We start from the raw sequence: 17,408 nt of genomic DNA, 5'->3' as shown, positions 1-17,408 counted from the left end.
GCATACTAATATAAATAAGTAAATAGATAAATTAAAAGGGGAATGTGATATTTACACAAAGTCAGTTCAGTTTAGTTCAGTCGCTCAGTCGTGTCCCGACTCTTTGCAACCCCGTGAACCGCAGCACGCCATGCCTCTCTGTCTATCACCAACTCCTGGAGTTTACCCAGACTCACGTCCATCGAGTCGGTGATGCCATCCAGCCATCTCATCCTCTGTTGTCCCCTTCTCCTCCTGCCCCCAATCCTTTCCAGCATCAGGGTCTTTTCCAATGAGTCAACTCTTCATATGAGGTGGCCAAAGTATTGGAGTTTCAGCTTCAACATCAGTCCTTCCAATGAACACCCAGGACTGATCTCCTTTAGGATGGACTGGTTGGATCTCCTTGCAGTCCAAAGGACTCTCAAAAGTCTTCTCCAACACCATAGTTCAAAAGCATTAATTCTTCAGCGCTCAGCTTTCTTCACAGTCCCACTCTCACATCCGTACATGACCACTGGAAAAACCATAGCCTTGACTAGACAGACCTTTGTTGGCAAAGTTATGTCTCTGCTTTTTAATATGCTATCTAGGTTGGTCATAACTTTCCTTCCAAGGAGTAAGCATCTTTTAATTTCATGGCTTCAGTCACCATCTACAGTGATTTTGGAGCCCCCAAAAATAAAGTCTGACACTGTTTCCCCTGTTTCCCCATCTATTTCCCATGAAGTGATGGGACCAGATGCCATGATCTTCATTTTCTGAATGTTGAGCTTTAAGCCAACTTTTTCACTCTCCTTTTTCACTTTCATGATGGTGTGATCACTCACCTAGAGCCAGACATCCTGGAATGTGAAGTCGAGTGGGCCTTAGAAAGCATCACTACAAACAAAGCTAGTGGAGGTGATGGAACTCCAGTTGAGCTATTTCAAATCCTGGAAGATGATGCTGTGAAAGTGCTGTACTCAACATGCCAGCAAATTTGGAAAACTCAGCAGTGGCCACAGGACTGGAAAAGGTCAGTTTTCATTCCAATCCCAAAGAAAGGCAATGCCAAAGAATGCTCAAACTACCGCACAATTGCACTCATCTCACACGCTAGTGAAGTAATGCTCAAAATTGTCCAAGCCAGGCTTCAGCAATATGTGAACTGTGAACTTCCAGATGTTCAAGCTGGTTTTAGAAAAGGCAGAGGAACCAGAGATCAAATTGCCAACATCTGCTGGATCATCGAAAAACCAAGAGAGTTCCAGAAAAACATCTATTTCTGCTTTACTGACTATGCCAAAGCCTTTGACTGTGTGGATCACTATAAACTGGAAAATTCTGAAAGAGATTGGAATACCAGACCACCTGACCTGTCTCTTGAGAAACCTGTATGCAGGTCAGTTAGAACTGGACATGGAACAACAGACTGGTTCCAAATAGGAAAAGGAATACGTCAATGCTGTATATTGTCACCCTGCTTATTTAACTTATATGCATAGTACATCATGAGAAACTCTGGGCTGGAAGAAGCACAAGCTGGAATCAAGATTGCCGGGAGAAATATCAATATCCTCAGATATGCAGGTGACCCCACCCTTATGGTGGAAAGTGAAGGGAAACTAAAAAGCTATTGATTTACATAAAGTATTGCTTCACAAAATGCTTACTCAACACAGAGGGAGAATGATTGATCTTACAGTAGAGACATCAGATGAATTAATCAAATGATTAAAGTGAGCGTCAGCAGAAATGGGATGAATTGAAATCGGAATCAGTAGAAAACATCAGACAAGTGAGCATTATTCTACAAAGTGATTGGTTTCACTGTCAAGTTCTTACAAATGTAGGAACTGTTCCTGACTGATAGAAACTAGAGTCATAGCAACTGAAGGCAGCACTTGTTCCTGAACTGGATTGTTTTGCTATCAAGGACATTATTGGCATAATTGACAACATTTGGTAGGATCTGAGGATTAGATGATGATGATGTTTCAGTGTTAATTTCCTGATTGTGGTTATGTAGGAGAACATCCTTGGTGTTCATGGATGACAGGGCATAATACTGGTAATCCACCCTCAAATGGAAAATAAAGGGTTTTTTTGTTGTTGTTGTTTTTGTAATGTCCTAAAATTCTTCTGTAAGTTTGAGATTGTTTCAAAGCAAAATTAAACTTGTGTGCCTGCACATGTTCATTTCTACCCTCTGAGAAATTTGAGTAAGTTATGAATTCAGATTGAAAACATGATTTTAATCTGGACTTATCCTCTTTTCCCTCTCCTTTAAATTCACTAACAAAGACAGTTGTGAACAGCAGAGAGGGCTCTGGGTTTGAACACAGAAAACCTGTGGTTAGCTTCTGGCTGTGCAGTTCCCAGCTGGCTGATTTGAGTCAAGTTGCTTTACCCTTCGGAGCCTTAGTTTTCAGTCTGTAAAGTGAGGTAGTTGTGAGGCTGAAAACAGCTACCAAATGGGTACAAATGTAAGCTTATTACTATTTTATCAGCACAGAGAATTCCACAGGGTGGGAGAAATAGCTTTTGGATGATTCTGTAAGCAGTGTTCTTTTGAGCATTTTAAAGGTGAATCTGTTTTCAATCGAATAATTTGTACTGCTTTATGTTTCATCCTGTGGCTCGATTTCTCTAATTAAAATGCACAGCCACCAGCCTCTATTGCATGCTGTTGTAGTAGTTCATTTTTAACTTTCCATAATTGGAGGCTGCTGTGTGTATCTGGTGAACACTCAATAAAATTAATTGAGAGTAATGATGATAAAGACAAGATCTATAGTGTCATCGTTATTTCTCCCTACCACCCCCGCCCTGTAAGCTGGGATTGTTTGCATTTAAAAGTTGTTGCTATGGAGTTGAGAGGATAGATTTGCTGAGAGCTTATGGTATATGATCCATAAAAGGCGGTCATGGTAGGTGTCTCACTGAGTAGAAAATGTCAAACTTGGTGTGGGAGGATCTATTTGGTTCTTTTATTGAGCCATAAGCACTGTCTTTTGTCCAACTCTACTTGAATATCAAACCTGTTTCTGTTGTGGGGCCAGCACCTCCCCAGCCCCCTCCGTCATGAGGGCCCATAGTTCACTGTGTGCCCAGACCTCCCTGCAGGTCTCTGACTAAGGGCTCAGTCTTGCCTTTGTTACTTAAGCCTTTTATTTCTTTCAGGAGAGTCAGTGGAATGAGCTTCTTGAAACTCTGTACAAACTTCCTATCCCTGACCCAGGAGTGTCTGTTCATCTCAGTGTGGTAAGTGGGGGTAGAATATTAGCAATCACTGAGAAACCATTCCATTGTTAACAATAAGAAAGAGCCAAATGAGATTGTCTTTTTGTCATATGTACCTTCCCCACCCCCAAATACTTAGAGATCTCAAGACAGGCCAGGGAGTTGTATTTCTTTCTTTCTCTATGATTTCATGAGAGAGGGCTCCCAAATGCCCCCATGCTCCTCTCTTCCTGTCTATCATTCCATCACTAGCATCTCCTGATGGCAGGTGTTGGGCTTGGAATGGGACAGCCAACCCTTGCCTCCTCAACCCCTGTCCTGGGGCTCCCTGCCTCATGCTTCGCCTCCTCCACCCAGTGACCCCACACAACCCTGCTGTGTCTGTGCCTTTGCTGAAGCCCATCCTGCTTCCCCAAACCTTCAATACCACCTTTCCCCTGTTTACCAGGGTAACCCATACTCATCCTTCAGAACTCAACTCAAATTTTTATTCCAGCAAAATCCTCCCCTCACACCCCCGAAGGCTTAGGTAAGGTTTTCTTTTTTTGTCCCAAGCATCTTGTACACTTTGCAGTACTTAGTCACAACACTTTGGAACAACCTGTTTTCCTATCTCCCCCACTGGACTGCACACCCTCTCTTGAGGACGAGAATGGAGACTGCCTAGCACAGTTCCTGGCCAGATTGTTTCCTTGAACTCTCTTACATACATGCTATGTGGTCTGGGTAGAAAAGCTTTTGAATTATAAACTGGGAGATTTCAATCCCCAAGTCATAGTTTTGTCAATGACATGAGTGATCTTAATCAAAACCTTTAACCTCATGGGCCTCGATTTCCTCATCTATCAGATAAGGTGTTGGATAAGAAGGGGTTTTTTTTTTTTTTTTTTTTTTCATATTTTAGTTACTGTAATTCTCTGGGTCAAATGCTAGTCATGACCTTCTTCAGAATTCTCAGATGGACACTCTTTGGCCAGCTATTGATTATCCAGGGGCTGTTTTCCCCAATGTTGTAGGGTCTGAATGTTCTAAAAAGTTTTGTCTTTCATCTTCACTAGAAGCAGGTACAGTGTTGATAGTCAATGGTAATTATCTCAGTATTTGCCCTCTTAAAGAAAATGAACATGGAAAGGTTTTTTATGATGATCACATTAAAAGCAGTATTACTGCCAATAACTAATAATACATCTACTATATACCAAGTTCCTAATTTATGCCAAGTATATATCTCTAATGTTTAAAACAACTCTAAAAATAGATATTGGCATTCTTATGTCATAGTTAAGACTTAGAGAGGAAAAGATACTTGCCCATCCAAGGTCGTATGGTTAATCAGTGAGATTGGGGCTTTTAAACCCAAGCCTATGTTTTTTTCCACTAGGCCATGAATGTTGAAAGAAAGGAAGGAAAGAAGGAATTGGTAGAGGCTTTTGCTTATTGCAGTGGAGCAGAGGAGGGAAAGAAGCCTTTTCCAAGAAATATTGTGTAAGGAAGAATGTCTGAAAAAGATGAAGAAATGAGCTTTAAACCTGCCCCTACTCCCTGCTGCAGAGCTAAGCAACCTTGCCTTTGTCTCTGTCCCTTTTCCTAAGCAGCTTGATCTCCCTGCTTCAGTCTGTAATGACATCCGACAGGTAGCTGGGGAGTAGCCGGGCTGGGTCACCAGCTGCTGGGGAGGAAGGGCCTTATCCTTCCCCTGAGTGGCTGCCAGGCCTCAAGGACAAGCCATTGCCGGGGCAGGAAGAACTGTTGGAAGGTGCAGCTGTTTCATGCCAGTGGTTTCTAGGAATGTTTCTGACCTCCTCTGGTCCCAGCATTTCATGGGCGATGGAGCAAGACAGAATCTCAAAGGACAGCCTGGGGACTACTTGGTTTGGGGATTGCATAGGCTCACTATTTACAATCTGTTGCATTTGTAAAGGCAGATATTTTCTTTTTTTCCTGTTCACAAGGAATTCCTCTCTGTGTGTTTCATTTCTGAAAAGTTAGTCTCATCTAGATTATAAAGCCTGAAAAGATGATAAAATGACAGTCTTGGACTTTTTGTCTTTAGTCACAAGAGTGTTTCTGTGTGTCTGCTGTAGGTGATTGAGAAAAATCGGAATACAAACCTACAGTTGAGAATAGTGATAATAATTTTCTATTAAAATACCATTGATGGAATGCTAGACACTTCACATATAAAACATTTATTCTTCAGAACAGTTGTTCTGAACAGTTCCCATTTACAGGTTAAAAAAAAATAGCTTCTGAGCTATTAATTGGAATTGCCTACGATCACATAACTATTAAGTGGCTGACTCTGCAGTTCCAGTCCTTTCTCCCTCACTGTGCTTATCCTTATTCAGTGACTTCATCACCATGTAGACTGCCGTTACTGAACAGTTCCTGGGACTGCCTTCTAGCCATTTGGTATAAAATTTGGTATCTTATGGCATCGAATTTAACCGTGTATTTTACTTTTACTATTTTAATCTTTGTTCTTGAGTTGACTTAATTAGTTTCCCATAACGAATATGCTACATGATCTCTACTACAATACTTTTATTATTTTTTTTTAATTGAAGGATAATTTCTTTATTGTGTTGGTTTTTACCAAATATCAACATGAATCAGACATAGGTTTACCTATGTCCCCTCTATTGTAATTCTTAATATATAATGTTTTGGCACAAAGACACAGATTTTGGAATAATGCATTACAAAGGGTGTTTTCTTAAGTTATCTTTTAATATTTGTTGCTTTTTACTTTTTAGTTTATTTAATTCAAATAGCTTTAGCTATAATTTGCTCATAAAAAGCACAGGTATAACAGTGTGTTATCATGGAAAGAACAAAGCTCTGGTTATGCAAACCTGGTTTCAATCCTAGTTCTGTCACCAACTAGCTGTATGACCTTAAGTCACTTTACTTCTCTAAGCCTTAATTTACCCATTTGTAATATGGAGATAATTTCTTAAATTTTCCTGTGGAAATCAGAGATACTGTTTATAAAGTATCTGGTGGTACTTTATACTTGGAAGGTAAAGCCTTCCATGTAGCAGATGTTCGTAAATATCTGCCGAATATTAGAAAAATAGCTTATAATGTTATTGTTGGCCTTTTTGTTATTGGAAGCCTTTCATTTTAGGAAGCCTGTGCAACTCATTTTTCCAGAGACTTACTTATTTTGTAGTTATCCAAGAATGGGGGGTGGGAACTTCCTGAAATGTCACTTGGGGGTCTAGGTTTGAACTTAGGCCATGGCTAAGCTGACATTCTCTGTATGTGACCTTTCCTGGCCTTTGCACAATCCCTTCTTTAATTGGCCAGCACCAAGCTCTTTCCATTCCTGCTTGCCATTGTTCTCTGCGTCTTTAGGAGCACAGAGGAGGTGTCATCAGTTCATCCTATTTTCATTTAACTCAGAGACACATGCTTGTTACATGCATGGAGATGTCTCCTTAAAAGTTCTCTGAACAGGTCAGGGTTTCTACTCCACTGATTCAGCTCCCTTCACTGGAATTTGCACTGGAAGTCAGGAGGCTTACTTGGAGAGCACGCGTAGTTGAGAGACATTCTCCACTGTTAGCCGTCTACAGTGTCTCAGTGCCGCAGTCCCTCGGCTGGAGCTATCCTTACCATCCCTTGGGCCTTTGGGACAGATTTGGCCCACAGTTTATAGATGAGTATAATCTCAGATGCTGAAATTAAATTGCAGGTTTGGTTGGTAAAGACCATTCATGAGTAAACCTAGTGATATTTGGTCCCTGGAGTCCACATGCCTCAGTGAACAATAAATTATGAAGTCTGCAGCTTTCATGTGTTCAGTAGCCTGAAAATGTCATATGAGAAATTAGCCTTTAACTTCTTTGAACTGTTCTTTTGTATTTCCTAAAGATGTTCCTCTCTCATGGAAAAGAACTCCATCTACTAAACGGTGATTTAATGTATCTGGCTTTAATCCAATATTATCCAAAGAAAATATTCCTTAGACTATTCTCTATGAGTGAAATGCTTATTTCTTTAGTTGAGTGAGGAATTATCTTCATATCATTTACCTGGTTTCTGAATGATGTGCTTGTTGCATACTTTTTCAGGAATAAATATTTTTTATCTTCCTTTACAGCATTCTTATTTTACTGTGCCTGATACCAGAGAACTTCCCAGCATCCCTGAGAATGTAAGTACTTGGGCAGATGTGAATTAAATTTTTATTCTTCATTTTTACTAATTTTGAAAGAAAATAAAGGGGTATATTTTCCTACTATAAAAACAATACATTATAAAAGCAAAACCATATAGAGAATATTTGAAAAATAAAGAAGTATAAAGACAAGAAATAATCATTATTCATACTTTGCAAATTACTCACCTATTAACATATTGGTGTCTCATTGTAGTCTTTTTAGAATGTATTATTTACATAGTTAGAATTACCTCTTATATAAGCATTTTGCCATTTCATTCATAATCTTTTTTTTGACTGCATAATATTCAATTTGCTGTGTTGTTTACTTAGCTATTTCTTTGCTGTTGTGAATCGAGTTGGTTTTACTTTTTCTTGTAAATAAAATGCTTTTGTATAAAGAACTTCTCGTACGAAGATCTCTTTATTAGGGTCAGTTCAGTTCAGTCGCTCAGTCATGTCCAACTCTTTGCGACCCCATGAACTGCAGCACTCCAGGCCTCCCTGTCCATCACCAACTCCCGGAGTTCACCCAAACTCATGTCCATCGAGTCAGTGATGCCATCCAGCCATCTCATCCTCTGTTGTCCCCTTCTCCTCCTGCCCCCAATCCCTCCCAGCAACGGAGTCTTTTCCAATGAGTCAACTCTTCGCATGAGGTGGCCAAAGTATTGGAGTTTCAGCTTCAGCATCATTCCTTCCAAAGAAACCCAGGACTGATCTCCTTTAGAATGGACTGGTTGGATCTCCTTGCAGTCCAAGGGACTCTCAAGAGTCTTCTCTAACACCACAGTTCAAAAGCATCAATTCTTCCACGCTCGGCTTTCTTCACAGTCCAACTCTCACATCCGTACATGACCACTGGAAAAACCATAGCCTTGACTAGATGGACCTTTGTTGGCAAAGTTATGTCTCTGCTTTTTAATATGCCGTCTAGGTTGGTCATAACTTTCCTTCCAAGGAGTAAACGTCTTTTAATTTCATGGCTGCAATCACCATCTGCAGTGATTTTGGAGCCCCCCAATATAAAGTCTGACGCTGTTTCCACTGTTTCCCCATCTATTTGCCATGAAGTGATGGGACCAGATGCCATGATCTTAGTTTTCTGAATGTTGAGCTTTAAGCCAACTTTTTCACTCTCCACTTTCACTTTCATCAAGAGGCTTTTGAGTTCCTCTTCACTTTCTGCCATAAGGGTGGTGTCACCTGCATATCTGAGGTTATTGATATTTCTCCCAGCAACCTTGATTGCAGCTTGTGCTTCTTCCAGCCCAGCGTTTCTCATGATGTACTCTGCATAGAAGTTAAATAAGCAGGGTGACAATATACAGCCTTGATGTACTCCTTTTCCTATTTGGAACCAGTCTTTTGTTCCATGTCCAATTCTAACTGTTGCTTCTGACCTGCATACAGATTTCTCAAGAGGCAAGTCAGGTGGTCTGGTATTCCCATCTCTTGAAGAATTTTCCACAGTTTATTGTGATCCACACAGTCAAAGGCTTCGGTATAGTCAATAAAGCAGAAATAGGTGTTTTTCTGGAACTTTCTTGCTTTTTCCATGAACCAGCGGATGTTGGCAATTTGATCTCTGGTTCCTCTACCTTTTCTAAAACCAGCTTGAACATCTGGAAGTTCACGGTTCACATATTGCTGAAGCCTGGCTTGGACAATTTTGAGCATTACTTTACTAGCATGTGAGATGAGTGCAATTGTGCGGTAGTTTGAGCATTCTTTGGCATTGCCTTTCTTTGGGATTGGAATGAAAACTGACCTTTTCCAGTCCTGTGGCCTCTGTTGAGTTTTCCAAATTTGCTGGCATATTGAGTACAGCACTTTCACAGCATCATCTTCCAGGATTTGAAATAGCTCAACTGGAGTTCCATCACTTCCACTAGCTTTGTTCGTAGTGATGCTTTCTAAGGCCCACTTGACTTCACATTCCAGGATATCTGGCTCTAGGTGAGTGATCACACCATCGTGATTATCTTGGTCGTGAAGATCTTTTTTTTTAATTAGGGTAGATATACTCAAGTAGAATTGTGCTCCTACTACATTTTTTAATTCACTTTTAAGAAAGTAAAGGATTTGTGGATAAAAGTGTAAGGACCCCCACCCCTGTCTCTTAAAAACATAGCAATGAACTTGAGTCTGAGACAGCAGAGGGTAATATTTGCCCCCTGAACAAGCTGAATCACATAGCTAGTCTAGTCTTAAGACATATTTCAAAATATTTTACTTGAACTGTACATAGTACTATGTAGAGTTAAATACAGAATCACTACCACTAAGGCACTCAATTATTTTTTTAACTTGTGGCAAAATATACATAACATAAAATTTACTGTTTTAACCCTCTTTTAAATATATAATTTCATTGGTGAACACATTTACATTATTGTGCAAGTGTCACCAACATCCATCTCCAGAATTTTTTCATCTTTCCCAGCTGAAACCAACTCTTTAAACAACTCATTTCCCTTTTCCTCCCATCACCTGGCAACCACTATTCTGACTGTATGAATTTGACTACTCTAGGCACTTCATTTAAGGAGAATCATATAATACTTGTCCTTTTGTGTTTGGTTTATTTCACTTAGCATAATGCATTTGTGGCTCATCCATGCTGTAGCATATCAGAATTTCCTTCTTTTTTAAGGCTGAATAATATTTCAAGAAGTGGTAGAATTGGAATTTAAACATTAATCTTTTTGATACTAGAAAATGAATTCTCATATACTTTGCTACCCTGTGAGCCCATAATTTAACCTTTTATCTCCCTCAAAATTCCATTGAAATGACAAAAGATCTATAAAATTAAGGAGAAAAATGTCCACTTAATGGCAGAAGGAGCCACCATGAACTAGAAAATTTGAGGAATTTCTGCAATTTAAAGGAGATGATTATTGAGCAGTCAATAAGGTATAGACAGTGAAGAAACCCCCCTCAAACTGGAAAAGTCCTATAGAAAGAGCAGAAACCAGGGATGTGACCTGGAACATTTATGAAAATTGATTATGTGCTAGATTGCACTGAAGAATTCAAAATAGGAAAACTCAGATTTTCACAGGCCACTGTCTTTTATTACAATGAAATAAAACTAGAAATTAAATATTCATCTACTTGATGGAATAGTTGGGTCACAGAGGGGAAGACATTGAAATTGGCTATTATTTAGATATTAATGATCATATCAAAATCTTTCCTTTTGGACCAGTCGGTTTTCTCTTGCCAATAGTGTAAGCTTTATTACAGGTGTTCTGGAAGCCAAGTAGGGTGGTAGCTTATAGAATATGAACATTTAGCATGTATACTTTAAGCACCTCTCCTATTTTTATTTAATTATTTATCCCCTGTGCTCAGCTGTACCTAGTGTTCCCAAGTCTTTCTGGTTACCAGAAAGTAAACATTTATCGCTCAGGAAGGGTGCCAAAAGGCTAGTTGACTAGCTGAGTGAGCTGGGAGAGGAGTATCTTGGGATTGAATACTCTTATTTTTATTGGCACTCTTCCCTTAGCCTTTAGAGGTCCTGGATGTCTCCAATTCCTGAACTTTTCTAGAGTTCTGTGATGTGAGTTGGGCTGGATACTTGCTGCCCTCTGCCCTGGTCCCAGACTTTTCTGGGCTGCCAACTCAGTCTTCTCTAGTTTCTCAACCTTGATTGATACTCTTGATACCCTGGACCAGATCATTCTTTGTTGTTTAGGGTTGTCTTGTATGTTGCAGGGTGTTCAACAGCATCCCTGAGCTCTATCCATTGTAAGATGGTACCAACATCTCCACCTGTGATGACTGTGTCTCCAGACATTGCTAAAAGTTCACTGGGGCTGAATGACCCAGGTTAAGAACCATTTCTTTAATAACATCTGGCTTCCAAAAATTTTGACATCTCTCTTCCATTACTCTCTTTTCTCCTGTTCTTTGAGGTTTATGCCTCTCAAAATTATATCATTGTGACTTTTCCTGGCTGAGGGCTGATAGTTGCATGGTATCAGGAGAGAGAAAAGCAAATACATGTGTTAAATCCATGGAAATGCCCTCATGTTTTAACTATGCTTCACCTATTAATAGACATTTAGATTGTTTCTAATGTTCTGCTATTATAAATAATGTTATAATAGCAGTCATCGCCTAAGTTAAATTCATCTTTTAATTTTTTAATTTTAAGGACTGCGAATTCCTTAAGAACTGTAAGGTACCTGAAAGTCCTGGTAATTTCTCAATTTTCAAAACCACAATTGCTAAGATTAAAAATAGTGTAGGAAGAAAAACTTCATCTTTTTCTTAGCCCCACCTCCAATTCCTTTCCGCACTGTATGCCACCTCCCCTGCCCCCACCATTAAAAAAAAAAAATTTGCATTCCCTCTGCTGATTTTGCCACTAATGAACCAATTCCCTGCGTATGACCCATTGTCCTCTAAATCCTCCTTTGCAAACCAGTAAAAGGCTGGCCTTGTTTGTTTCTAAGCAGGAATAATAAAAACAATCTGCCAGCCTCCTAACATACATGGTTCCATTTAAATCCTTACAGCTACTCTGTGAGAGGTAGACGTGAGCCTCATTTTACATGTGGGGACCCAGGACTCACAGGCCTGAGGTTAGAGCCCAAGGTCTGCTTCCAAATGGGGTGTAGTGACCCGGGTTTGTAAGGAACCAAAGCATTTTGTTTCCATTATACCCCCCTGCCTCCGTATGGTTGACTTTTGATATTTATGAGGAAAAAGGAAAAGAAATGGTTTTTCCTATTTCAAGTATGAAATGAAGCAGGAAAGCTTTTCCTCTAAGGAGAATCTGAACTTATGTAGGACCAATTTGTGTGATTTTTGACATAGACTCACTGCTGAGCTCTAGCCATGTTGAAATTTGCATTTTACTCTCTTGGTGAGTTTTCAAGGATTAATTTAAAATGACTAAATTGCTGCATTGCAAATTGAAACAAGCAATAACGAAGGAGTTGTTAATATGATGTAGTCTGCTGGTGGAAAGAACATGAGTTTTGGAGACAGCCAAACACTGGGCTGTACCACTCTGGGGATTTTGAGATACTTATATTCTCTAGCGTCCTCATCTAATAAAGCAAAATGGGAGGAACAAATGAAGTATTACATGTAAAGTTCCAAGTTCAATGCCTGGTGCAACAGAGATACTGCTTTTGATGATCCTTTCTTTCCCTTCATCCTTTGGCTCTCTTTTAATTCTAGCCTTAACCTCTCTTGAGTTGCTGTGGAGGGCTAGGTGCATTACTTCTTGGAGCTTGTCTTGTCTCGGTTTTTGCTGACATTACTGGCTGTGAAGATCAACACTTCTCATGGAGTGTATGTTTGGCTACGAAAGCCTCTTAGCACCCACTGTTGACTGGAAATGGTACAAGGAATGGAGTCCAGGACACTCGTGCCTGTCATGTGGAAGGTGTTGTGTATACTATATGTTTGTCTCCTCTTACGAACATACTGAACTAAGAGAACAAGAAACGGGTAAAAGGATGGGGGTATGAAACTTGATTCTGTCACCAGATAATCCTATTCTTTGGACGATTTCAGGGAAGGATTAACATGAGAGACAAAGGAGGTAGTACTGGTTGAACACCCACCATGGATCAGATCAGGTACTATTAATATTTGTTATATCATGACATCTTCACAGCCACCTTACAGTGTGGTTGTTATCCCTATTCTGCAGAGGAAACGAAGCCCAGAGATGTAAAGTAACTTGCCCCTAGCCACCCAGCCAGTCACATTTGGGTCAGTCTGATTCTAGCACCGAGATGCTGCTGGGTCCTGGCCCTCCACTCCATGGCTCCCAGTACCTTCCTAAGAAATCATTCATCCTAAGTGTAAATTATATAATTAATCGTGTGACTATGTGTTTAGTTTCTGCTTCCATATGGACAGGGGTCAGTATTTTTTCAGCAGTGAATCTCCGTTACTAACACTGTACCTAAAACAGAGTAGATATTCAGTGTACATTTATGAAATGATTGAATGAATGAGCAATGCAGTCACTCTCAGGAGAAGGAAAAATAACAGTTCCTTTCACTTGGCTTTTGGGCCAGTGAGTCTGCAAGATGTTAATGAAAAGCAAATGTAGAAAATTAATTCTTTCCATTTTCAGATCCCTGTTGAAGTTAATTCTCATTATTTCTTCAGTTTCTGTGTAAAAATATTTTCTTCCTTTTCACTGAAAAACTATCACCATGTAATTGCTCTTCAGGGTTTTTTCTGTCTATCAAGCTAACACATGTAGGAGTGAATTTTATACAGGCAGTAATTAAATGAGCATAAATTTTTATAAATTTTAAACAGTTGACCTGCATTTTTTAAAAAGTCACAGATCACAAACAAATACGTATTAATAATTACTTTTTAAACTGGCTGTATAAGGGATTTTTTTAGTGGCCAGGTTTTGAAGTTTACTTTTGATTAATGGATAATCATATAGACCTTGTTTTAGAATATTAAACAAACCTGTCTTAATTATCTGGCCTGTGTCATTCCAAGTGGTTAATGATGCGAGGAAAGCATTTAAAATGGACAGTTACATATAACATTGGCCAGACTCCGCTTTGTCAAAAGATGCACCATGATATAGAAAAGATTTATGAACTCGTTGTGACTTTCAAAAATAAACAAAGTTGAGGTGGTAGTAGGAGACCTATTATCAAGTCCTGAGATTATAGAGAATTCCATTGTTGCTATTAAGAGTTGTCAGGTAATTGTTTATTCTAATGGTTTTTCCATTCACACAGAGGGATAAAGTTGACCTCTGGGTAAACTCTGCTTTCTTTCCTATAATATACTTCTCTGACTTGATTGCTTATGTGAGTGTGTGGGATTCTTTCTCAAACTGATTATTTTAGAATCCAAATTTATAATTCCTTTTTAAGAATCCTACACAACTAAAGTAACCTAAATTCTTTTTTAAAAATTGAGGATTTTAAAGATTTACATTATGGTAAAATAATCTGAGCAGGAGCTGTTTCAGGAAATAAGTTCCCTGGGCAAAACCAGCTTCTTGAACTGTCTCTTCCAGACATAGTACAGTAAGTCTTTATCATCTATACTGTGTATGAAGCTGAGAGTGACAAAGACTAATAAAATGACAGACCGTGGGGCGGACTAGCATCTGTTTCAAAGGCTCCAAGGAGTACCCAGCTTAGAGTCTGTTCTTTGGTTTGGGGATTATCTCATTTCCCTAAGGTACTGAACCTAAGACGCTTTTTCTCTAAGCTCCACTGTATCCCCTTCCATCCTGAGGCTCATTGCACCCACCCCCCATTCCCCACCCCTGATCACCACACCCATCTCCACCTGCTTCCTCACCCGGGGCGTGGATCACAGTGAGCCTGAAGTCCCCAGCCACCTGGATTGGTACTGCAACCAGCAGGGACAGCTAGCAGGCAGCAGCCATTATGGGGCTTCTCCTGGGGGAAATGGTGTTCTGCCAGGTGTCTTCCTCTCTTCTTTGTCTGGATTTAGAGCCACAGAGAGTTAGAGCTGGAAGGGTTCTTCGCCGCTGTTGCTTTGTGGAGATGAAAAGCCTGGAGAGTCTAAGGAACTTGTGCAGCACATGCCTCTTTTGAAGCTTAACTTCCAGGCTGCTCTGTCTCTGTTAACCAGAGACCTTCCTCAGAACTGAGCCCCATTCAGCCTGGGAAGTGGTCAACTTCGTGTCCCTGCTTCTTAACCCTATATATTGGGCCCATTTAATAAACGCTAGACATAAAGGAGGATGCTCAGAGGCACATAACTATATGCAACTGAAATAATGCTTAAACTCCATGAATATAAAAGGACTGTTCTTCCTTAAGCCTAAAAAACATACTGGCACTGAGAAGACTCAGCCCTTTTGAGCATAGACACTGGGAAGCAGTCCCTCTAAGCAAGGTTTTCCTTTTCTAGAAGATGAGTCACATGGAAGAGTAATTATCAGGGAATAAAGGAGGTGGTTATTCCCTGATAATTGATAATTGGCTTAGCCATGATGATATTATAACCCAGGACACTAGGCCCAAGACTAGGGGTACACTTTGTTTGACAGCATTGGTGGTTCTTTAGAAGGACAGTTGATGCTTCATCAAGACTGGACTTTCCCTTAAAAAAAAACTTGTCAGGCAAGTGGACAGATGTGGAGCACAGGAACCTGGAATTCAGGGGCTTGTCCCAGATCCTTCCAACCCCCTCTCAAGTCTAACCATTATCAAGTCCTGGATTCCAGTTTACAGAGATCTGTGACATCCATATGCAAAGTTTTTATTTGAATAACTTGTTTTATTCATTCTCTCCCTGAATATGGCAGTAGCACCTGTTAGCTGCTTGCCCCCTCCTGTACATCCTCCACAGGACCTCTAGGGAGATTCTTCTGCAGCACAGATGTGCTTATGTCCTAATCCTTCCACAGCTCCCTGTTAGCTGTGAGGAAAGTCTAGGCTCCCATAGGCTCTGAACCCAGCTTCTCTACCCCAGCACATTCCCTGCCCTGCATCCTGCCCTTCACTCCACTGACCTGCGTAGAGCCGCTCTCTCCCTCTTGCCTCTGGCTGGAACATGCTTCTCCCGCGTGCCCTGAGTGAACCCCTTGTTGGAGGCCTAGAGCAAGTGTCTTCTCCTATGTCAAGTCTTCCCCAGCCTTCACCTCATATCCATCTGGCAGAGCTGAATCTTCCCTTCTCAGCCAGCTGTGGAGCATGTTTAGCCAGCATCAGAGTTCTAAGCCTGGCATGCTGCAGTCCATGAGGTTGCAAAGAGTCGGACATGACTGAGCGACTGAACTGACAGTTCTTGGCATACCAGGTTTCTGGGTCCAGTGCCACTTGTGGAAAGTGGGGATCATGTTTAGTTAATCTCTGTGGGCACAGCTCCCAGGGTTTACTAAGCACTTAGTAGGAGTCATCAGTATTTGTTGACTAGCTGATTATAGGAGACAGAAGTGGAAGACTGAAGACTTAATTCCACTGAAGCCAAGTGCTGGGAGAAAGTGGCATACCTGTGTATTTTATAAATACAAGCTCACAATATGTTCTGGCTGCAGTCCTGACACAGGACTACTTGCCACGGAAGCCTTCTTTTCTTATTCCACACTCCCTATACTGTGTTCTTACCTATCCGAGAAATATGGTTGATCTAGCTGTGACATGTGCACCTGCCTCTGTGTACAGTTCTCCTTACCCCCTGGCCTAGTTACTTGATGAACAAACTGCCTATTTCTTTACATTTTAAATAATGTAGCTTCAGATGGCTTTTAAAGCTACCTTGCCTGGTTTTGTGAGTCTCCAATGTCAATTCTTTTCCTGTGGGCCCTTCATCATGACTAAGTAATTGATCACTTCATCCAATTCAGACCGAGGTTTTCTGAAGTCAAGTGCTGCATTCTTCCTAACACACCATCCAAGCCCTCGTGTTTCTCTTACACCTCCCTGCTCACACCTGAGCTAATGAGCCGTAGTCTTCAGTCAGTGGCTTTCTCCACTCATTGATTCCCTCTTTCATCAAACTGCTAGATTATGGGATATGTCATTTCACCCAAAGGGATGTCAGTCTGGTGGCAAAAACATACTTGTAACTGAGTGATTATATGATAGAGACAGATTGTCATGGAAGCACAAAGGGCAGCTTGAAAAATGAGGAGTTGAGGAAACCTTTCAGGAGGAGGTGACATTTGAGCTGGGTCTTGAAAAGTAAATGGGTGTCCTTAAGGAAGGGAAAAGCATTCTAGGTGGAGGAAGCAATGGAAGTAAAGGCCTAGGGGTGTGAAAAGCATGACAGGTTTGAGAAATTGAGGGTTGCTGTAGCTTAAGCCACCAGATGCTTAAAGGCAGGGGGAAGGAGGCCCCTCTCTCTGAGGGGTTTTCTTCTGAGATGAGGCTTGGTGGGAACCGCAAGGGCTCCCTCCAGGTGTTCCCAAGGTCTGCTCTGCCCCACAGGTGCTCCCAGGGCTGAGCGAGGTTCCCAGGGCTGTGGCCAATCCCACCCACTCCCCACTGCTGAGGCGGGTGGTGTCCCAGAAGGAAAGAGGCAGGGAGGAAGCAGATAAGAAAGACAG

At 40.8% G+C, this 17,408-nt stretch overlaps 1 protein-coding gene across 7 annotated transcripts in view; it reads left to right on the top strand.

Moving 5' to 3' along the window:
- The window catches only part of DENND1A (DENN domain containing 1A), a 531,039-nt gene that overhangs the window by 264,240 nt on the left and 249,391 nt on the right, over positions 1–17,408 (top strand). For all 7 annotated transcript variants that reach the window (XM_059891201.1, XM_015473579.3, XM_015473580.3 and 4 more), the window contains 2 exons: positions 3,145–3,225; positions 7,313–7,366. In XM_059891201.1, coding sequence (XP_059747184.1) covers positions 3,145–3,225; positions 7,313–7,366 — 135 coding nt within the window. The remainder of the gene's footprint in view (positions 1–3,144; positions 3,226–7,312; positions 7,367–17,408) is intronic.

Source organism: Bos taurus, chromosome 11 (assembly GCF_002263795.3).
Source record: "Bos taurus isolate L1 Dominette 01449 registration number 42190680 breed Hereford chromosome 11, ARS-UCD2.0, whole genome shotgun sequence".
NCBI classification, from domain to species: Eukaryota; Metazoa; Chordata; class Mammalia; order Artiodactyla; family Bovidae; genus Bos; species Bos taurus.
Note: the sequence above shows the minus strand (reverse complement) of the source record. Positions and strands in the feature narration are given on the sequence as shown.